Genomic DNA, 22,398 nt, shown 5'->3' on the forward strand with positions numbered 1-22,398 from the left:
ATCCTAAAAGAACTGCCCCTGCTTGATAGACATCGGTAAGTCCTGTGAAAAAATTATTCTGTGTCCCTGCCACATTAAAGTACCCTTTTGTTTTGCTGCCTGGAAGATTTCATGTACATGTTGATAGTTTAGGATTTTTGCATATATCTGAAGTGGAGACTTAGGATCTTGAGACCTTTGGAGGGCTCTGTGAGCTCTTTCTATAACAATGTCATTGGTGGTTGGATTTTGTTCCAGCAGTGTATTAACTATATTTTTAAGGGTATCTTGGATCTGTGAATGATCAACAGACTCTGGAATCCCACGTATAAGAATATTATTCCTCCTGCATCGAGCTTCAAGGTCTTTGATTTTTTTTGTTGCAATTCCTCTAGTATAGATTTATTATTTTTAACTGTTTTTGGAGTTCTTCTATTTTCATTACGTTTGATGCAGACTTGGCTTCAGCATGGTCAAGGCGAGTTACAATTTGTTCCAAAGTAGATCCAAACTTACTCATTTGTTTAGAAAAGTTTTGGATAGCAGATTGTATAGGCATTAAGGCTGACTTTAGTTCATCCATAGAGTTGACCCCTTCAGGCTTATCTTTGGCACTGGATTTTGTTGTTGCTTTTTGCTGTTTCTGAATTCATTGTCTTTTAGTTAAGGTTTCCTTTTCAGGAGAAAAAAGTTGTGATAATTTGGTTTTGGTTGTTTGTGAGTCCATTTGGTCTTGTTCGTTAGGCATCTTCAGGTAGTTTATTTGATTATTTAATTCTTGATTACTGACTGTGCTATGCTGAGTTCAGTATAGGCCTCAGTCTGCCATGAGGTTTGCAGTGACAAAGTTCAGATTTAAAATATAAAGTTTGCACAGTGTCGAACGAAGAAATAATCCCAGCTGCTTAGCCCTGATGATTATTAGAGTATATTTCTGCCTGCTCTGGGAAGGAAACAGAGATTAACAAAGTTTGATTGCAAATATTTAAATTGACGTTTGAGGCATACCTCTCAAGTGTACTCATTACGAGGAACATACCTCATTTGGGATCTTAAAAAGTTCATGTTCCTCAAAGTTCCTCAATGTTCTACATTGAAAGACCCTATCACACATTCAGTGTTAGGAATTTTTTAAGTGAAATCCATGGTTAATAGAAATTAATCATATTAATTCATTAAAAGATCTTCTTTATAAGTAAAAACCTGCATATTTTAACCATCTTAAGGCCTTCCTGGTTGAAGTTGTTAGTAAGCCATCAGTATATGTTCCACATTTTGCCCATTTGTTCCATATTGTGAGGGCCAGTGTTCCTCATTTTGGAGATGGAAGGTTGAGAGCTATGATTTGAGGAGCTCTAGGGAGTGAGTGCTCACAGGCTGGCAGCCATCTTGGAATCCCCCAAAACTGTCCCTATATGTCAGGTGTTAGACCCTGTCAGCAGATTTGGTCCTGGTGCACACCACCTCATGTGAGTAAAGAAGGGACAATACTGGAAATGTTCTGCAAAAGGTATCTGAGCAGAACCACAGTACCAGTGTATAGAATGCTAGCTGCACCTTACTGTGAAATGCTTTGCAGAGTATCATGACGACACCATTCTAAGTGCATAACCGATGCCACTCCTTGCCATTGGCATTCAATCTTAATACCTGGATGACAGCTATGAATGAAGAAAAATGCTGCTTGTACTTTTACATGTACGGTTGCCCTGAAACATTTGGTTTGAGTTATGTATCCTTCCCTGACTCAACAGGTCTTCCATTCATTGCCTTCTCAGTTTCTTGGGTAAATAATCATGGTAAATTTCTAGCTGAACTTAGCTATACCTCTGTAGGGCAAGATCTAGAAGACGTTCATTTCACATCAGTTGGCACTTGTATTTGTGTTGACTGCATGAATATCCCACACTTCACTAACCATCTGCCTCACAGACTGTGATGTGATTGCCAAATGTGAATCTGTGAGTAAAAAGGAGAGGTAGACCATTTTCTTGTTTTCATTAACTTTTGGGTGGACAGTGATCATCACCTTACTCCATTGGACAGCAAAACCTGGTGTGAGTAACACATATAGCTGCATTGCGAGCTGGACACCATATTTAGCAATGTTAGTGCCCTTGCTTGTTGAACACCACCATGAGTGCTGCTCACAAGCTTTACCTACTGGCAGAGTATTGGCAGAGCATAACTTTTTTTTTTTTTGTTACAGGTAATTATCAGCAGTTGTGTAAAAGACGTAATTTGTTTTGTCTGTTAGCAGCAAAAACAATACATCAAATTGCCACTGTAGGTGACAGGGTGATGTCACTCAGCAAGTACTGTGGTTTTGTTTGGTGTTTCATATAGTTCCCATTGTTCAGCTTATACAAGGCATAACTGTGTATATGTGTGCAGTGTTATACTTGTTGGTTTTGGAGTACTGACATGTGAATGTATGGTGGGCTGCACATTCTGAGCTTATTGCTCTGCAGTCCAGGGGGCATTACTACATAGCCATTCTTTGTTTGAGAAGGTGAAAGTCTATAAATGCTTTGTAGATGATATCCTTATCATCTGGGAAGGTACCCAGATAGAGTTTGACCAGTTTTGGTTGTATATGGAATCTACTACCACCTTCCTCTCATTTACTCAAGAATGCTCCAGAACATCTATTCCCTTTTTAGATGTGTCTTTGAAAATAAATGATTGTGGACAGATAGTCTCCTCCCTATATAGAAAATCAGTTTGGAAGAATACGATCCTTAGCTATGATAGTATGCACCCTAGACACACATTTTCTGGCATCGTTAAGAGCCAGTTCATAAGAATTAAAAGACTCTGTAAAGAACAGGACTCTCTATTAATAGAGGCAGACCTAATGGAGTCTCTGTTTATTTATAGGGGTTATGATTTAAACATTGTGAAGAATATTAGGCGTGAAGTACTGGGCCCACGGACATCAGATACATCTAATGTTAATTTTATTTCCAACCATAGGGCTCATCATAATAAGCATAACTCTAACAGATTTATTAAATATACTATGAAATACACAAGTGATGTCAGGAGTATACAAGGGGTGATTGCTCATAATTGGAATGCCCTCATTATGGATCGAGCAACCCGTAATCTAGTGGGGGAGAGACCTAACTTTCTGTATAAGAACTGTGACAATCTCAAAAGAATCCTGTGTAATGATGTAGTTATAAACAATCCAACTATTGACCTTAGGAGATCACAGCAAGGAACTTTTCCCTGTAAGAACTGTAACAGATGTAGTTATATTACTACTGTTCAGGAATATCATCATCCTTATATGAAGTATACTTTCATCCCAAGATTTGTTGCAACATGTGACACAAATAATTTAGTTTATCTTGCTACCTGCTCAGGATGTGAAGCTTTTTATGTAGGCCTAACGAAAAGAAAACTCAAAGATAGAATTTATAATCATGTGTACGACATTCGCAAGGAGAATGAGAATAATGCTTTGGCCAAACACCTAAAAGAGCACCCCCTACACCTTTTATTTCGATTTAGAGTTTTACAGGTAGTTACCCTAAATTCAAGGGGTGGAGACAATGTTAATAAGTTGGCCAAAGCTGAGTTAAATTGGATATTGAGACTAGGTGCCCATCTACCACCTGGTCTCAACAATTTTATTTCCATAAAACCTCTACTTGAATGTAGTAGAGCCTACTAGTAGACATCACTTACTCTGTTTTTGTAAGTCTTGTAAATGCTGATTCCAAAATGGTGGTCGACTAGGAAACAGCTTAAGCACAGAGCTCCTCACCTCAAAAGTCTTTCTTAAGTAATACTTACTTCAAAAAGAGCTGCTTCTACTTCATCTATGTGGAACTTGCATTACTTTGGAAGTGGGAAAAACGCATGACAGATCTTCACCCTCTCTGGCTCTCTCACAGTGGTTTTTTTTTCATCTTTCTTTTTATCTTCTCAAAGTGATTCAGGAAGGCCTACTGCTGTCTGCAATAACTCTGGCTCCTCATGGCTAGGCAGATTAAAACAACAAATGACTCTATTATTATGGATACTCAAACAATCAAAGCTAAAGCATCAGCAATTTTCTCTCCTGAAAAGGAGGCTCTTTCAAAAAGGCAGAGAACAAATAAACAAAATACTGAATCCTCCAAAAGTGACACTAGTAACAAGGAAGATCCCGGCTTTCACATGGAAGAACTTAAACAGGCCCTTCAGCCCATTCACACAGCTATACAAAGCTTCTCGGAACAACTCTCAACTATAGGAAAATCTATTAATCAAATAGTGGACAGAGTTGACACACTTGAACAAAAAACACAATCTAATGAGTTCCAAATACAGTCTATTTCAGAAGAATTACGTGCCAAAACAGCCTCCTTGTCAGATTTACAGTCAAAACTTACAGATCTTGAAGCTAGGAGCAGGCAATAATATTTTAATAAGAGGTCTCCTGAAACCTATGACAGCCAAGGCCTGCTTACTATAACAAAACAAATATTTGAATCACTTTTACATTCAGAAGATGGCAGTAACACTTTTATAATTGAGAGAGCTCACCGTGCATTGCATAAAAGACAAGATACTACAGCTCCTCGCCAAGTTTACACAAGATTACTTAACTTTCAAACCACTCAACAGATCCTCTATGCAGCAAAAAAGAATAGAAACTTTATGTGGAACAAGCATAAAATAAACTTCACACAAGATTTACCTGTCTCCATTAAAGAAAACAGACAGAAATTAGCCCGTTCTGCTCTGACCTCATCAAAAGAAACATTAGGTTTCAAATGCGTTATCCAAGCACACTGATTTTCTACCAAAACGATACTAAATACTCTATATCATCCCTAATTGAAGCAAGAGAGACATTTCAAAAAGTTTTCAGCAAGATTCCTGTACAAACATGAACTCACATAACTCCAGCATGATCGTTTCTACAGTTGTACTTTTCTCAACTTGAATTTACTCACCGGAGGCTTCAGCTATTCAGCCACTTGCTTTCCAGCGTTTTAAAAAGTTTTTAGCAAGTCCAGGACTGTTTAATGTACTTAAAACAGCCTTATCTCCGTTTAGAGATAGATCCACGTGTCAACAAGGAACGCTACTTCATTGTGAGGTTCCCAGCGGGATATCCTTTGCTGTGACTCTACAAGCTGTGCGCCAGTGAACCCATTCCCCCATCGATCGCGCCTGCAGCGCTTTATGTATAAAAAAAGAAATCAAAAGACTCTGCATACTGCTTTTTGATGTTTAAGGTATCTTTGAGCAATGGTGGTGTCAACCAGGCAGGGATTAAAAATGAACCGTGTGTGATAGCCAGAAACAGCAAAAATAAAGCCAAGGCAGTTGCTTGCAGAAAGAGGAGACGAACTGTAAGATGAGTATTATAAAAAATGCATCATACAGACAATAACGGGTATTATATCACAAAAGGGAAAAGGCAAACCAAGCACATCTCTAATACATGTAAATTTTATATTTTCCTTTTTTAGGTCCCTGGGAAGGTAAACTGCCAGGTGATGCTTTTAAAGTACCTGCTGCAATAGATTATATCTACTGTGGTTGAGTCTTTCTGGGTACGCAGATCATCCAGCTTGCACTATGAATATTTACTTTTGTCTATGTCGTCTGCTCTGTTTTTCTTCTTTCTTGCTGTGTTAATGTAAGTAAGAGGCCATGCTAGGCAAATACCCTGTTATCCATATTGCTGAAAACATGCTTTCTGTATTTAACTATGGGATCTCAAGTACTGCTTGCTACCAAGCCACTGTTTTTTGTTTTATATAGTTCATTTATTTGGCTTTTGAGTAGCGATCAGCTCTAGCTATTAGAGCTACTGAAGGTTTTTTTTTAAGCATGCAGAGTCCCTTGCCCCAGTATTTACAAAATGGTGCAGTTTAAAGACATAAGCACACACTATAACAAATAAACACCAAACTGCTAAACGCTCATATAGTGGAAGTCAGAAACTGACTTTTTGTAGGTAGTGCAGCTGATCATTGCACTTTAACCAACTAAATGATTTTTTCAGCATATTAATGCTTAGTTTTTCTTCGTTTTTTTTCTTTTTCTGTAATAACATATGTTTGGATGCATAATACAAAGGACACTGGGGTGGGAGATTTTTGCATAAATTCCTTTAGTGTTTTGGAGTATTATTGTAATAGTTTTACTGTAACAGTTATAGATATTAGATTTTATAAACATTAATAAACATTAACACATAAATGGTATTAAGACAGGTGATGTTTAAAATACTCAAGGGTACATTTAGATTACTTAGTTTGAGAGTAGTTTGCTACAAGTATTTTATAGGTTCATTCTATTAGATTAAGGATAGTTACAATTAGAGTTTTAAAAGCATTTAAATATTAACTTGAATTGTAAAAATTTAGCAAAAGGTTAATATAGTTGAAGGGTGGGTTACACATATATAACTAGTCTCTTAGGTTATAAATAGTTCTGTTATTATTGGATTATGTTCATTGTAACCTTATCTTCGTTAACATGCTTTATAAGTATTTATAATATGCAGCTCATTAACTAAACAGTCACAACCTCTCTTAGTTGGGTTTCATCACTAGTAACACATTATACTGTTAGATAATTTTATAAAAATGTTATTTTAATGTTATACCAACCTGACTGTATTACAGTTGTGATTACATTCTCACAAGAAATGCCAATTCTAGTAACAAATATGTTATGTACATTATTCCTAGAGATTCTTAGTTGTATACACAGAGTTTTAACATTCCAGGCTTACAGATTTATATTTATATACCTTAGGTCAAGCTTACTCTACACAAAAATTGGTGTACTCTTTACAAGTGGAGACTCTATGTGCAATCAAGTGAGTTCTGGTCTGATAATCTTTTGGATGAGATTTTCTTTGTATATATGTATAGAATTGTTAATGTTGTTTTTGGTTTGTTTATATGCTTCTTCGCTTAAGGGGATCGGGTGGGTAGGCACCGGGTTAGTTCAGAAGAAGTATCATGCTGCATCTTCCATTACATTTTACTGTGTTGCTTTTAAAGAGCAGAATTGGTTCTTCACTCCGTTTTTATTTAACAAAACAAGGGTAGACTATTCCAACACAAAAGTAATGTACCCACACATTATCTTAATTACACTAAATATATTATGTGCCTATACCTATTTTAGTTTTAATGCCCATGAGTTGGTCCATTGATTCTTGGAATATAAATGGCTTACAAAACTTTGCAAAAAGAAAATTACTACTACACCTTGTCTTTAAATCTCATGCTAGCGTTTGTTTTCTACAGGAAACACACCTATCTAATTCTGAGTGGGAAAAAGTAAAAAATAGAAAATGGATTAGGTCTATAATAAGCGCAGGTGACAGCACAAATTCGAAAGGTGTGGCCATCATAATTAAGAAACAATTCCAGGAAATTATTAATGAATATAAATCTGACACAAACGGCAGATGGTGTTACTTTACATCTACCCTACCTAACTCCGACAAACCAGTTATGTTTTTAAATCTGTATGGTCCTTGTTCACAACAACAGACTTTTATTTTAGAAATTTATAAAATACTGAACTCATTTCCAAATCACTTATTTATTGTAGGTGGGGACTGGAATGCGGTTATAGACCCCAGTCTAGATCGCACAAGCAAATCATCCTCTTACAATCTTCAAGCTTCCATAGCGTTAGAGGAGCTTATATCTGATTTTAATCTTATAGACACGATTAAATTTAGTAATATCTCGACTAAGGAAAATCTTTATACCTTTTATTCCAATTGTCACAAATCATGGTCACGCCTTTGACTTTTCTTAATTTCAGACCTTCTATCCAAATTTAAAAATACTTTCAATATTGAGCCTAGATGCTTCTCTGACCATGCCAAAATCTCTCTCATAATTAGGTTCACTCCGCCTGATTTTACTTTTGCCAACTGGACACTTAACAATAATTTACTAAATAATAAAGATATAATTAAAAATTAACAACATGTTAATAGATCTTGATTTGAATATCACAGAGTCCCAAATCCCCGGACATACAATGGGCGGCATGCAAGGCTGAAATGAGGGGCTTTCTCATTAGCCAAGCTTCCTTTCTTAAAAAGCTAAACATGAAAAAGGAAAATACTTTATCCTTGAAACTTTCTTCTCTGGAAAAAGTCAGAGATTATCCCCTGACCCACAAACTATAGGACTGATTAATGCGACGCCAGCAAAGATTTATATGAACTTTATTCACAGAACTATTCCTTTCAGGAACAGAAATTCATTGCAACATATTCTGAATGGGCACAAATGCCCTCAAGAACCTTAGCAAGAATACTAAAAATAATAATAGTGCTCCTAGAATTTCCACCCTTCATCACCAAGGAAATTATACAAATCAGATTCTGAAATAATACACCTGTTCTTTGAACTCTTTTCAGAAATCTATAGCGGACATAAAAGTGATAATCAAAAACCTCGGATGGAGTCTTTTCTTAATTCAATTAAGTTCCCCTCTCTTAATACTAACCAAGTCTCCCTCCTATCTGCCCTGCTCGACATTCAAGAAGTCCAGGCCATCATAAAAATTTAAAATTAGGCAAAGCCCGGCCCTGACGACTTTACTACTAACTTCTTCAAAGTTTTCTACACAAATACCTCCTCCATACTATTGAAAGTCTTTAACTATATTATTAAAGAAGGTATTACTGATATACACTGGAATAACTCGAAAACTATTTTAATATTAAAAAATAAACAAGATAAAGCAGATCCTCACAACTACAGACCAATCTCGTTAATAAATGTCGACATTAAGATATTCGCTGCCATATTAGCATGTAGATTGAAAAAGTTCTCCGCCTTTAATCTCCCTGATCAAGCTGGTTTTATGAGCAATAGGCACACGTGGGATAATACATTAACCCTTGATTCCCTTATACAATTTACCAAAAAGGAAGAAATCCAATATACGCCTTAACTTTAGATGCCTCCAAAGCTTTCGACAGAGTTAACTGGGAGTTTCTGTTTGCCTCATTGTCCCATTTTGGTGTGCCTAATTATTTTCGGATATGATCAGAACACTTTATACAAATTCCCAAACCTACCTTTACATCAACAAACAGAGATCGGAGCCAATTCTGATCACTAATGGAACAAGGCAAGGGTGCCCACTCTCTCCTTTTCTTTTTAATATTTTTATTGAGCCTTTCTTTCTTTATATTACTCAGAATACCTATCACAATATACCTAAAATACTAAACACAGATTGCACTATCAGCATTTGCTGACGATCTTAATTTATATTTTCAGTCACCCAATACAGACCTACCAAAATTTTTGATGCCATAGAGAAATTCTCTTTCGCATCAGATTATCAAATAAATAATAAAAATCTCATATATTTCCTATAAACCCTAACTCCCATAAATCCTTTTATTTCCCTGAATCCTCCTTCCGAATAACATATAGCCTTAAATATTTAGGTATCTATTTTGAACATAATCAAGCCTCTATTCTTCAAAATAATTTATTAAAAACATGGTCTAACATACAACAAGATCTACAAAGATGGAAACATATGAATTTAGCTTTCCTGTCCAAAGCAGCTATTGTGAAAATGAATATCTTACCTAGACTTCTATTTCAACTTAATGCTTTGGATGTATTAGTCTATAATAACTTTTTCTCCAAAATCAACAAAGAAATAGCTGGTTTCATTTGGTTCCCTAAATCAGTGAGAATTGCTTACCTTAAATTAACCTATCCTAAGGAAAAAGGGGGGCTAAGTCTACCAAACTTCCATTTATACTATAAAATTATTTGCTCAATTAGAGTTTGGTCTATCTCAAACTTCAACATCAAAACACAAATGCATTATCCAGCCTGGGTTAAAATGTGGTATCAACATGTTATATCCAACAAAATTAACCCTCAGGCTATTCCCTTTCTATCTATTACCTCTTTGAACAACTGTAATCTAGCTCAATCTTTGAAACATAAAATCAAGCTTTTCCAAAATCTTATTAAAGATATTAATCTGGTAAATTCTCTATCCCTTCTACAACCATTGCATCAGAACCCAAATCTTAAAATTAACAATCTAATGATTGACCTTACTAAATTCCCTCTCATCAAAGATCTCAAGGTATGGGATATTCTCAAACATAGATCTAAAACTCTACCCGAGTTACGGTTAATCTTGGGTACTAATAAAAAATACACAGTTATTCTTAGACAACTAAGAGAAATTATTATGGCACAACATTTTAATGTCTCTCCCAATACTCAGGAATTAAACAAACTAATTGAAGTCATCTCAGCAATCTCAAGCATTAAAAAAACAATATCATCCTCTTACAAGCTATTGACTAACATGATCTACGATTCAAACTGTCTTTTCTCCAACTACTGGAATACCATCGACCTTCCATTACAGAAGATCAAAAATTATCAGCTGTAAAATCTACTCTAGAGCTCACTCTTTCAAAAAACTCCTATATACACAAATGATGCTCAACAACAATGCTTATTACACTCCTGTAACTCTTAATAAATTTAATGCCAACACTCCACCCTCGTGCACCTGTTGTTCATGTCCGAAAGCGGACTTGCTTCACATTATGTGGTATTGCAAGCATTCTTACAAACTCTGGTGCTCTCTGAAAGTACGCCTGGAAAAAATGGGTTACTACACCTCCACACTCTCGTGGGAAACAGCTATTCTTCACATTCCTACATCCAAAGTATCAAAAATGCAACTGCACATTCTAATTATACTTTGTTCACTTGTTAAACTATACATCACTAGCAATTGGTAAGATCGCACTAAACTTAGTTGGGGTAAATCCAAAGAAATGGCTCATAAACATATTTCTGCACATAAATTCATTATAAAAGGTCCAAAAAAGAGCCTATTTTAGTAAACTATGGAAGAAACTTTTAGATTTAGTTCTTAGTGAATAATTTCTCAGGGGTACATTCAAAACATCATTTACCCTTGTTTTTGTTAACTTATGGAGATCCAATGATAATTATGTAGTGGAAGTGCAGCACAGTACATTACATTACATCATGTTGTAAATATTGTATATAAAAGTTTGTTTGGTTTTATTAATGACAATGCTTTTCTTATGTTTTACACTCTTTCTCACTTATATCTATATTTAAACTGTTTGATTATGTATTATATTCTGTTATTATTCAACGCCTCATTTTAATGTTCATTACTACATTGGCTGTATGCATTGTTTCATTTTATTGAAAATAAAATAAAAGATTTATTGGAAAAAAAAAAAAGTCTTGTAAATGCTCCTGAGCTTACAATAGCATAATATATATGTGTTCACATTTACATTAAGGATATATTATTATATTTTAAGTAAAATTTTTTAGGAGTTTAGAATGTCATTATTGATATTTAGAGCAACATTATTCCATTTTATTTTATTCCATTATATATTTATATAGTTATGATTTTTATAGAGATCCTATAGATGGCATTGAATATGCTGAGGTATATATTTAGTTCCACATATACATTCACATATGCACTTATATATATATATATATTTTTTGATACATACATAAAATGTAAGAAATGTTGTATCTTAATGAACTAATGATTTTATATATACTGTGATTTATGTAGTTATGTCTTTAACACATTGCAAATACATGCAATTCATTTATACTACTCATATGTCTCAGTACCTTGTATGTGGTTTTGCATACACGGTATTGATGCTATATGTACATAGTTAATGTCGGACTATGTAGCGACATTCATATTTATATGCAATGAGTTTGAATAATATTCTTCACTCAAAGAAACGTTTTTGCAGGATATGTGCGTGGTTCTGCGTATATGTTACTGACGCTATATGTATATAGTTAATGTCGGACCATACAGCGACACATACATTTATATGTAATGTGTTTAAACAATATCCCTAACAAAGAAATGCTGTTGCAGGGTGTGCGTTATAAATTTATATTCAGTCACCTATTTTTTAAGTTTTTGATGTAGCTGTGTTTGGAGACAGTTGTTTTTGTCTTTATTTCCTAGTGTGCGAGTGTGTTGGGCGCTTGCAGCGTGATGATGTGGAGATTGGGCTTCACAGATTTGCAGCGCATAATTGAATGTTTAATAATGATGTATTTATATACAATTGTGAAGATTATGAGGGTTAGTTAGACATCCAGAGTCAAAGAAAACACTAATTTATTTACTATTCATTCATTCTTACTCTGTCTTCAGTGACGACAATATGCATTGATGTTTTTAGTGTCACTTTAACTGTTGCTTACAAATGAAATGTTATTATTGATTAATTGCTTGACGATTAACTTTATTTTTCCTATTTAAGGAAAGAGATTTATGTTTATTGTTATCTGAAGAAGCGTAGGTTGCACTACGCGAAAGCGCTCATTTTTATGTCAATATAATAAATGGTCTTCTCAGTTTTTTACTAAGGACTTTCATTGTGGTTCCTTGCTCATGGTTAGACCTCCGTTTTTTCTACTTCATTGATCATCGCTTTGTGACGGGAGTCTTCTTAGCTTGGGAGCTGTTTCCTTTCATTTTGATATCACTAACACTGTGAATGTAGTAAGGGAGGAAAGATGTGCATGACTGTGAAATGGTGGCATATTTCTTGTTATTCTGAACATTTCAGTAAAATAAGAGAGGTTAAATTTAAGTATTGGCAAGTAAGAGCTTTTTGTCTGAATTTGGTTGATTGACTTGAAGGATATAGGTAATTAGTGCTCTAAATGCATGCTTTATATCCATTGCAGTGTTACAACAGTGGCCTGTAAAGGCATCTTGAATTTGTGGCCAAAAGACTTATCTAGTAAGGTCAGATATTTTACAAAGGCTGACATGGAGTGGAACAAGGGCATGGAAAAGACTAGAAAAGGTTTGTGAGACAATAAATAGTTTCATGGCATCCCTCATGGTGGATGTGGTTGGCACCGTTGTCCATCATCCCTCATTACAAGCAAGGGGGCAAGAACTCTACAGATGAGATGGTATATATATCTGACACAAAAAGGACCTTTAGAATTTCTAAATGACTTAAGACATGCTGTTTTTAATGTAATGTATGGTGTGCAATAAAAGTAATATATGTGGTAATGATGATTTTTTTATTCTGGTTTTTTTTTTTTTTTGCTTTTTATTTGGATTAAGTAATTTACTCCATATTAGCTTTGTTTCTTAATCAAACTAAAATAGAGTATGATACTTATCTTGGGGAAGATTATACAAGAAGGTTGCTGTTACTAAAAGAAACACAGTAGCATGTGGCAGCTACACACTAAAACAGATAAACATTTAATGAAGGGTCACTGTAATAATACTAATAATAATGTTAATATTCATATTTTAATATTAGCAGTAATATCACCTGAAGCTCATGGGTAACAAAGCAAGGTGCGGTCTGCATACAGACAGGACAGGATAGTCACATAGCTGTGGGATGTGTAGGATTAGAGTCCAATTAGAGGTGATAAGAAGAAATATTAAAAATATCTGATATATTTACATTAACAAAACAAACAAATAAATGTGTGGATAGTGTAACACTAGAGAAGACTACAAAAACAGCAGGAGTTAAAGGAGAACTAGGACAAACAGAAGCAACAACAAATATGTAGTTATAAACAATCCAACTATTGACCTTAGGAGATCACAGCAAGGAACTTTTCCCTGTAAGAACTGTAACAGATGTAGTTATATTACTACTGTTCAGGAATATCATCATCCTTATATGAAGTATACCTTCATCCCAAGATTTGTTGCGACATGTGACACAAATAATTTAGTTTATCTTGCTACCTGCTCAGGATGTGAAGCTTTTATGTAGGCCTAGCGAAGAAAACTCAAAGATAGAATTTATAATCATGTGCGACATTACATAGGGAATGAGAATAATGCTTTGGCCAAACACCTAAAAGAGCACCCCCTACACCTTTTATTTCGATTTAGAGTTTTACAGGTAGTTACCCTAAACTCAAGGGGTGGAGACAATGTTAATAAGTTGGCCAAAGCTGAGTTAAATTGGATATTGAGACTAGGTGCCCATCTACCACCTGGTCTCAACAATTTTATTTCCATAAAACCTCTACTTGAATGTAGTAGAGCCTACTAGTAGACATCACTTACTCTGTTTTTGTAAGTCTTGTAAATGCTCCTGAGCTTACAATAGCATAATATATATGTGTTCACATTTGCATTAAGGATATATTATTATATTTTAAGTAAAATTTTTTAGGAGTTTAGAATGTCATTATTGATATTTAGAGCAACATTATTCCATTTTATTTTATTCCATTATATATTTATATAGTTATGATTTTTATAGAGATCCTATAGATGGCATTGAATATGCTGAGGTATATATTTAGTTCCACATATACATTCACATATGCACTTATATATATATATTTTTTTTGATACATACATAAAATGTAAGAAATGTTGTATCTTAATGAACTAATGATTTTATATATACTGTGATTTATGTAGTTATGTCTTTAACACATTGCAAATACATGCAATTCATTTATACTACTCATATGTCTCAGTACCTTGTATGTGGTTTTGCATACACGGTATTGATGCTATATGTACATAGTTAATGTCAGACTATGTAGCGACATTCATATTTATATGCAATGAGTTTGAATAATATTCTTCACTCAAAGAAACGTTTTTGCAGGATATGTGCGTGGTTCTGCGTATATGTTACTGACGCTATATGTATATAGTTAATGTCGGACCATACAGCGACACATACATTTATATGTAATGTGTTTAAACAATATCCCTAACTTAAAGAAATGCTGTTGTAGGGTGTGCGTTATAAATTTATATTCAGTCACCTATTTTTTAAGTTTTTGATGTAGCTGTGTTTGGAGACAGTTGTTTTTGTCTTTATTTCCTAGTGTGCGAGTGTGTTGGGCGCTTGCAGCGTGATGATGTGGAGATTGGGCTTCACAGATTTGCAGCGCATAATTGAATGTTTAACAATGATGTATTTATATACAATTGTGAAGATTATGAGGGTTAGTTAGACATCCAGAGTCAAAGAAAACACTAATTTATTTACTATTCATTCATTCTTATTCTGTCTTCAGTGACGACAATATGCATTGATGTTTTTAGTGTCACTTTAACTGTTGCTTACAAATGAAATGTTATTATTGATTAATTGCTTGACGATTAACTTTATTTTTCCCGCCCAGTTTTGTATTTAAGGAAAGAGATTTATGTTTATTGTTATCTGAAGAAGCGTAGGATGCACTCTGCGCTCATTTTTATGTCAATATAATAAATGGTCTTCTCAGTTTTTTACTAAGGACTTTCATTGTGGTTCCTTGCTCATGGTTAGACCTCCGTTTTTTCTACTTCATTGATCATCACTTTGTGACGGGAGTCTTCTTAGCTTGGGAGATGTTTCCTTTCATTTTGATATCACTAACACTGTGAATGTAGTAAGGGAGGAAAGATGTGCATGACTGTGAAATGGTGGCATATTTCTTGTTATTCTGAACATTTCAGTAAAATAAGAGAGGTTAAATTTAAGTATTGGCAAGTAAGAGCTTTTTGTCTGAATTTGGTTGATTGACTTGAAGGATATAGGTAATTAGTGCTCTAAATGCATGCTTTATATCCATTGCAGTGTTACAACAGTGGCCTGTAAAGGCATCTTGAATTTGTGGCCAAAAGACTTATCTAGTAAGGTCAGAGTTGGTATATATAACTTCAGGGGTGTGGAGTGCTTTCCCTCATATGGGAGGGATGCAGGGCAGCTTGCACCCCCCCCCCCCAAAAAGATGTTTTAAGGAGAAGAGTGATTTTCATAAATTCACTCTTCTCCTGTGTTTTCAAATGCTCTTTTGGCTTGTCAGCACTCGGCTTTTTGACGGGTAAAATTTCAGTAGGGAGCCATCTACAACTGCTGGGCATGTGTGTAAGTGTGTGTGTGTGTGTGTGTGTGTGTGTGTGTGTGTGTGTGTGTGTGTGTGTGTGTGTTTGTGTATATATATATATATATATATTTGGATTTTAACTACTTCCTACATGTGTTCTAGCAAGTTTGAAACATTAGGCATATAAACTATTTTATATCAAAAATTTATAAAAAAAGTATATAGGAATAAAAAAAACTACAAAACATTTTTAACAGATACCAATAATGCACTACAGGATGTCTATTATTCTCAGATTAATGACCTTCTAAGAGTGAAGAAACTGTCTACCGGTGCCTTTCAGGCTTTATAACACTCCTAGGCTTTATATTCCCAGTAGCCCACACCCTGGGCATTATAGCCTGACTGCAGTGTCATTACTGGAAAGTTAATCCACACATGTATGTTTAGAATAGAAACTACAGCCTTCTGATATTACTGCACCAAAGGCAACTTTAAAACATTGAGCCACTGACACAAACACACAGGCCCAGTGACTGACTGCTACACAATTTGTCAGCATAATACAAAATCACAACATTAACAGTTTGTTTAATAGCTTATAATAGCTGTAGAAATCTCAAATGTTGTGTGTGTGTGGTGTGTGTGTGTGTGTGTGTGTGTGTGTGTGTGTGTGTGTGTGTGTGTGTGTGTGTGTGTGTGTGTGTGTGTCTGTGTGTGTATACATGTATATACAATATATGTGTGCGTGTGTGTGTCTATATTATATATTATATACAGATAGCTACACACACACACACACACACACACACACACACACACACACACATACAAACACACACTAAAAATTATCATTACCCACTTGTACCATTCTGGTTAACAAAGCAAAGTAAATAAAAAGAAATGAATTTTACATAAGTAAATAAACCCCTTGGCAATGTGCTGATACTAACATTTCAGCAATTTCTTCTCTCTTCTTTAGGAATGTGCAACCATGGCCCCATGTCCAACATCAGCAAACCATTTGTAGTGCAACTAAACTGGAGAGGATTTTCATATCTTTATGGTTCTTGGGGAAAAGATCCTTCTCCTCGTCCCCCTAAGAATGAACTTTACTGGGTTGCTACTCTAAACACAGATGGAAGATACCTGGAATACTACAGGACACATCAAAGCTATGATGATTTGTTACTGTTCAAAAATCCACGAGAACAGCGTATATTTTATGGACAAGGTAGTGGTACAGTTGTGTATAATAATTCTATGTATTACAACTGTCATGGTTCTGCAGATATCTGTAAAACTGATGTAGACACTAATGCACTTATTGTAAGAAAAACCCTTCCAGGTGCTGTATATAACAACAGATTTTCCTATGCTGGTGTTAACTGGCAGGATTTTGATTTTGCTGTTGATGAAAGTGGTTTATGGGTGATTTACTCCACTGAGGCAAGCACAGGTAATATTGTTATTAGCAAACTTAATGAGACTACGCTCACTGTTGAAAATACCTGGCAAACTAGGCAGTACAAACCAGCTGTATCAAATGCCTTTATTGCATGTGGAGTTCTTTATGCTACAAGGACTGTAAGTACCAGGAAAGAAGAATTATTCTATATGTTTGACACAAAGACTGGAACTGAAAGTCACCTGAATTTGGTGTTTGATAAGATGTTGGAAACAATTCAAAGTATTCAGTATAATCCAGCTGATCACAAACTGTATGTATATAATGATGGCTATGAAGTAATCTATGATGCGATTTTTTTATAGGGCTGTAATTCAAAGTTAACCTTTTTAAATATTTTACAATGTTCTTGAGTTATTCTCTAGATTACTTTTTATGGCCTTCTTAGCTGCATGATATCAGTTTAAATGCAATGCATCTTCTTGCAAGGATCTAGCCAGAAATTTCTCTTCTGTATTTAAATGACATATTGTTTTATCACTGACCCTACCTCTCATGCACCTAGCATTTAACAAACTAACACTTTTCTTTAACGGGCTTCACCTATGCTTCATCACATTAAACACTATGGAAAGCTGAACTCTTAACGAAAACAGCCAGTTGAACTTTCAACATGATAAGGCATGTTGTAAAAAGTGTTCTGCAAGGAGGAAGGCCTCCTACACCACCAACATGGAATCAAACCCTCCATACCCCCCCAGTGTTCAATATACCATGTCCATGATTACACAATCACAAAGAAAATAAAAATCATTACAAAAGGAATCACTGCCTATGCACAAATACAAGGCATTTTTAAAAATAACAGTGTTTGGTATTTCAAACATAGAGTTGAAATTTGAAATTATGTCAACTTTGACATTAATGAAATGCATGTATTCCTTCAAAGTCAGTCCCCTATAGTGCTACGGAAAGTATATGCCATTTTTAGATATCATTCCTTACAGTCATAAATGTTCCAATCTGCTGTTTACAGATTCAGGTTCCAAAAATTACTTTAGACAGTTATAGATGTTCTAGTCTGTATCAGTTATAATATTGTGATATTTAAGAAAAAGGGTGATCATAGTTATGGGGCCAAAAGCATGTTGCCAAACACCTCTTAATGACTTGAAATAATATCACTGAATACAGATGTTTTTCTTTCTGTTGTGGGTGGAAGTTCAACCCCTTTCCTCACATTTACCTAATGAAGAGAGCTGTTCCTCAGCATCCTCCCCAAGTTCATAGAATCATCTGTAAGGTTACTCCACCTTGGTAGAAATGAAAAAATCTGATTAATGTTTTTCTTCAGCCATATTGATTTTTAGCCTGTAATGTTCTTTTAGCTGAGTAACTGATGCTGTACTTTTGACTTGAATACATTGAGCATTCATTGCTATATGCAAATATGAATTTCAGACTTACTCAGAAATAAATATATCTAGTTAGAAAAATGGTATCTCCTAAAGGGTCAATGTAACATGACCAAGGGAAAAAAATGAATGAGTTATTTAATATTATTGGCATTTCATGAAGATAACATATGTTTCTCATGCTGAAAATTGTAATCAAAAGATTGTAGTCATTTCCAAAACTGATTTTTATAAGAGGGGAACCCCTCTCTCCTACACCTTCAACCTCCCACTCATTAATATAATCACCTCAAGCTCAGTACAATGAACACAAAGGGCAAATTACTGAATTTTCACAAATTCTCTGAAGTATTTCCCTTTTGCTTTTCTTAAGTAAATTCATACACAATGTACCATTTCCAGAACCCAGTGTTTGAATTGATACAACTCACTTGTGATCTAGCTGAAGAATTGGTTCCAGTATTAAATGTCTGATATACTTTTATAAAGCATATGAAGAAGCATATATAGATGGGCACCATTAATCTAATGTGAAATTAATAAAAGGAGTTTTACAATTTGATCAGATATTGCCCATTTTATTTTGCTGACTTTTTTATTCAGCTATTAGAATCCTTTCTATCATTCAGAATTCTGAACAGTTCACTTTACTCTTAAAAGCACAAAAACATATGAGTGTTTTTGTGATGTTGTCATACATTTCACTGAAAATGCTAATCTGCTGATGCGACTGACATTCATCTGATATTCTAGAAAAGCCTGCAAGCTTCTGATTCAAGTGATGGGCATACTTTTGAGAGTTTATAATTCCATAATTTTACATGCCTTTGTTTGGCTTAGAATTAATATTCTAATGAACATTGTCTGTTATACCTTCATGGGAATTAATTAATTTAAAGATTTTCTTTAATGTTGTCCCCATTTATCTCAATAAATTTTAATACTGACTTTGGCTTTTGGATCTGACACTTGATTATTATTACATTTTTCACTTTAAAATGCTGCACCAGGTATGTACTCTCCCCAGGATTCAATAAACTCTGTGCAGGAATAGTGCTGTTCCTGCATGGAGTGAACTGTGTCCTCTTCCCCTTAGCTTTAATAGCAGCTCTCCTTGCATATTCATGAAGGCATGCTGCTGCTAAGGCTAAGCGGACATGAAAACTACTAAGTGCAGGGGGGCGTGTTTAAGTAGTGCACGCACATCTAACACATCCCCTGCACGCAGAAAGTGCTGTATGACACTTTTTAAAAGCTTTTCAGTGTCCATGGACACTGAAATCAAATCAAATAGTAAAACAGGGTCTGCAAACACTGAAATAGATAGGGGATCAAGAAATGAAGGCAGGAGATATGTGACAGGTTCTGTCTTACACCCCCTGCATTGTCAAAGTGCTGTACAGCACTTTGCAAGTGCTTTCAGTGTCCGTGGACATTGAAAGCAGGATGTCTAGATAAGAAGAAATGCAGGGTGCATGTGATATGTACTGTCACAAACCCCCTACATTGTCAAAGTGTCTTATGGCATTTTACAAGTGCTTTCAGTGTCCACGGACACTGAAAGCAGCTATCCCAATAGGAAGCAATGCAGGGGGAGTGTGATAGGTACTGTCACACATCCCATTCATTGTTAAACAGCCATAAGGTCATGCCCCTCAACTGTACAGATTTTCATAGAATGCCCAGATGCCTGCCTCACATACCTTTCGACCTCCTAGAGCAAGAAATCTGTACAAAAACTATAAATAATGGGGGGACAAAGGCCAAAAATAGGGACACCTTTTAAATATAGCTCATACAAACTTGGAAAATTGATTGAATAACAGGTTTTGCATTATCACGGATTTTCTAAAGAGTATGAAGTCTGAAACTCAAATGTCTGTCATTTTGTTCTGACATAAACCCTGAGTGATTTGTCAATGACTTGCTAGAAAACCACAGTAATATGAGAAATGCACCAAAAATATGAGACGATAAGCTGGACATTCTGCAAAAATCTGTACAGTTGTGAGGTATGTTGCCTCATGTTTTTGGTGTGTTCCTCCAAATATCTGTCCCACCTAGCAAATAGCAGAGGATTGGAGTCATTAAATCATGAGAAACATTTGAGTTGATGACTCCACATCCTCTGTGAAAGTCATGCTAATGCCAAACCTATTATTCTATCACCTTTCTAAGTTTGTAAGAGCAATTTTTAAAATCTGTCCCTATTTGTCCCCTTACAATTGCTCTTACTGTGACTTACAAGGAGTATTGATACGTCATTAAAGTGATTTTATGAAATTCCTTTTTTTTGTTCTGAGGTATGTTTAAGCATAGCTGAGCAGGTTTGCGCGTTATAGCCCTCTGCTCAGCATTGCTTAATCATCCCATAGGAGATAAATAAAAATATACAGCTAAAATCCTAATGATGAGATAACATAGTTGTTAGAGTCCCGGCTTTACATGCAGGCATTCACGGTTCGAGTACCAAGATAGGCACTTTATTTTTACATCGGAAAGCATTGTTAAAATTATCTCTTTTTGTTTTAAATTATGTAGTAATTGATATTTCCTAACTAGGGTAGTGTAGCTGGTTCAAAATGTAATTGTGAGTGCATATAACATGTGAAATCACCCATTTATACACAAGTGTCCCATACAGTATAGTTACACCCCAAGGAAATGTAATGAAAGTACATAAAGGGATGTCATGTAACGTAAATCATATACACTTAATAATATGTCAGTAATGATAAATGAAGTCATAATTCTGTCTTTTTTAAAATTAAAAGTGAGCAACGGTTAGCAGTGGTCAGCTCTGCTTAGCCAGTTTAAGAATTGCTTAGACCTAAATACTAAACAGCAGTCAGCTCAGCTAAGTGGATTTGCATACTGTTAAGCAGTGCTCAGAAATTACCCATTTAAGCACAGCTCAACTCAGCTTAGTCGATTTGTGCACTGCTTAGCTGAGCTTAGCATTTTCAAAATGGTCCAGTGACAGCAAAGGACAGGAATATGGCCTTATTTAAACCACACAGGTGGGAATACAGCCATAACCTGTTGTAGTCTGATGTCTGCAGGAACCATGTCAGGTGATGGAGAGGGCTCACAATTCCGGGCACAGCACTGGGGCATTTTGGTGTCCAGGGTCATGGCTGGGCTCCTCATATCAAACCATGATGACAGACTGCTGCAGGGCCAGTACCAGGGCTTACAGTATAAAGCGGAGGCTGGGACCATCTGGCACAAGACCTCACCAGTGCCACTGGTATCGCCCAAACTGGTGAGCAGGTACAGCATCACTATGCTGACCTAAAGCAGAGGAAGGGGGTGCCCTTGGCCCAGTGAATCCAAGATGGTCGAGACTACCATGCTTCAGCAGTTTATAAGTATCACAGATATAGGTGTACCAGATTCTAGCCTGAGTATATGATAGACAGGTATGCATGATGTTTGTTTCTCACCCCTACAGCTGCAGCAGAGAGGGCTAGTAACATTGAGGCCCATGCAGACAGGTTGACATGGATGCATGGACAGGCTGGTGACTACAGATCTAGCTTGCAGTATATAGTGGCATAAAGTAGAATGAGTATATTGTTTACTGCCATTAGGAATATTGTGTACTATGTCTAATGAACAAATGACGTTTGTCACTCTAATATTGATCCACAGGATATCCATTAATAAAAGGGTCATTTCACTGTAATAAAAA

At 35.5% G+C, this 22,398-nt stretch overlaps 1 protein-coding gene across 1 annotated transcript in view; it reads left to right on the plus strand.

Moving 5' to 3' along the window:
- Positions 1–19,561, plus strand: part of LOC122801985 (olfactomedin-4-like) — a 197,385-nt gene extending 177,824 nt beyond the window's left edge. The window contains exon 5 of the mRNA XM_044071721.1: positions 16,864–19,561. Coding sequence (XP_043927656.1) covers positions 16,864–17,654 — 791 coding nt within the window. The 3' untranslated portion in view covers positions 17,655–19,561. The remainder of the gene's footprint in view (positions 1–16,863) is intronic.
- The last annotated feature ends 2,837 nt before the right edge of the window (positions 19,562–22,398 follow it).

The sequence above is a fragment of the Protopterus annectens genome, chromosome 5.part0 (genome assembly GCF_019279795.1).
Source record: "Protopterus annectens isolate FY-2018-M chromosome 5.part0, PAN1.0, whole genome shotgun sequence".
NCBI lineage: Eukaryota > Metazoa > Chordata > Ceratodontiformes > Protopteridae > Protopterus > Protopterus annectens.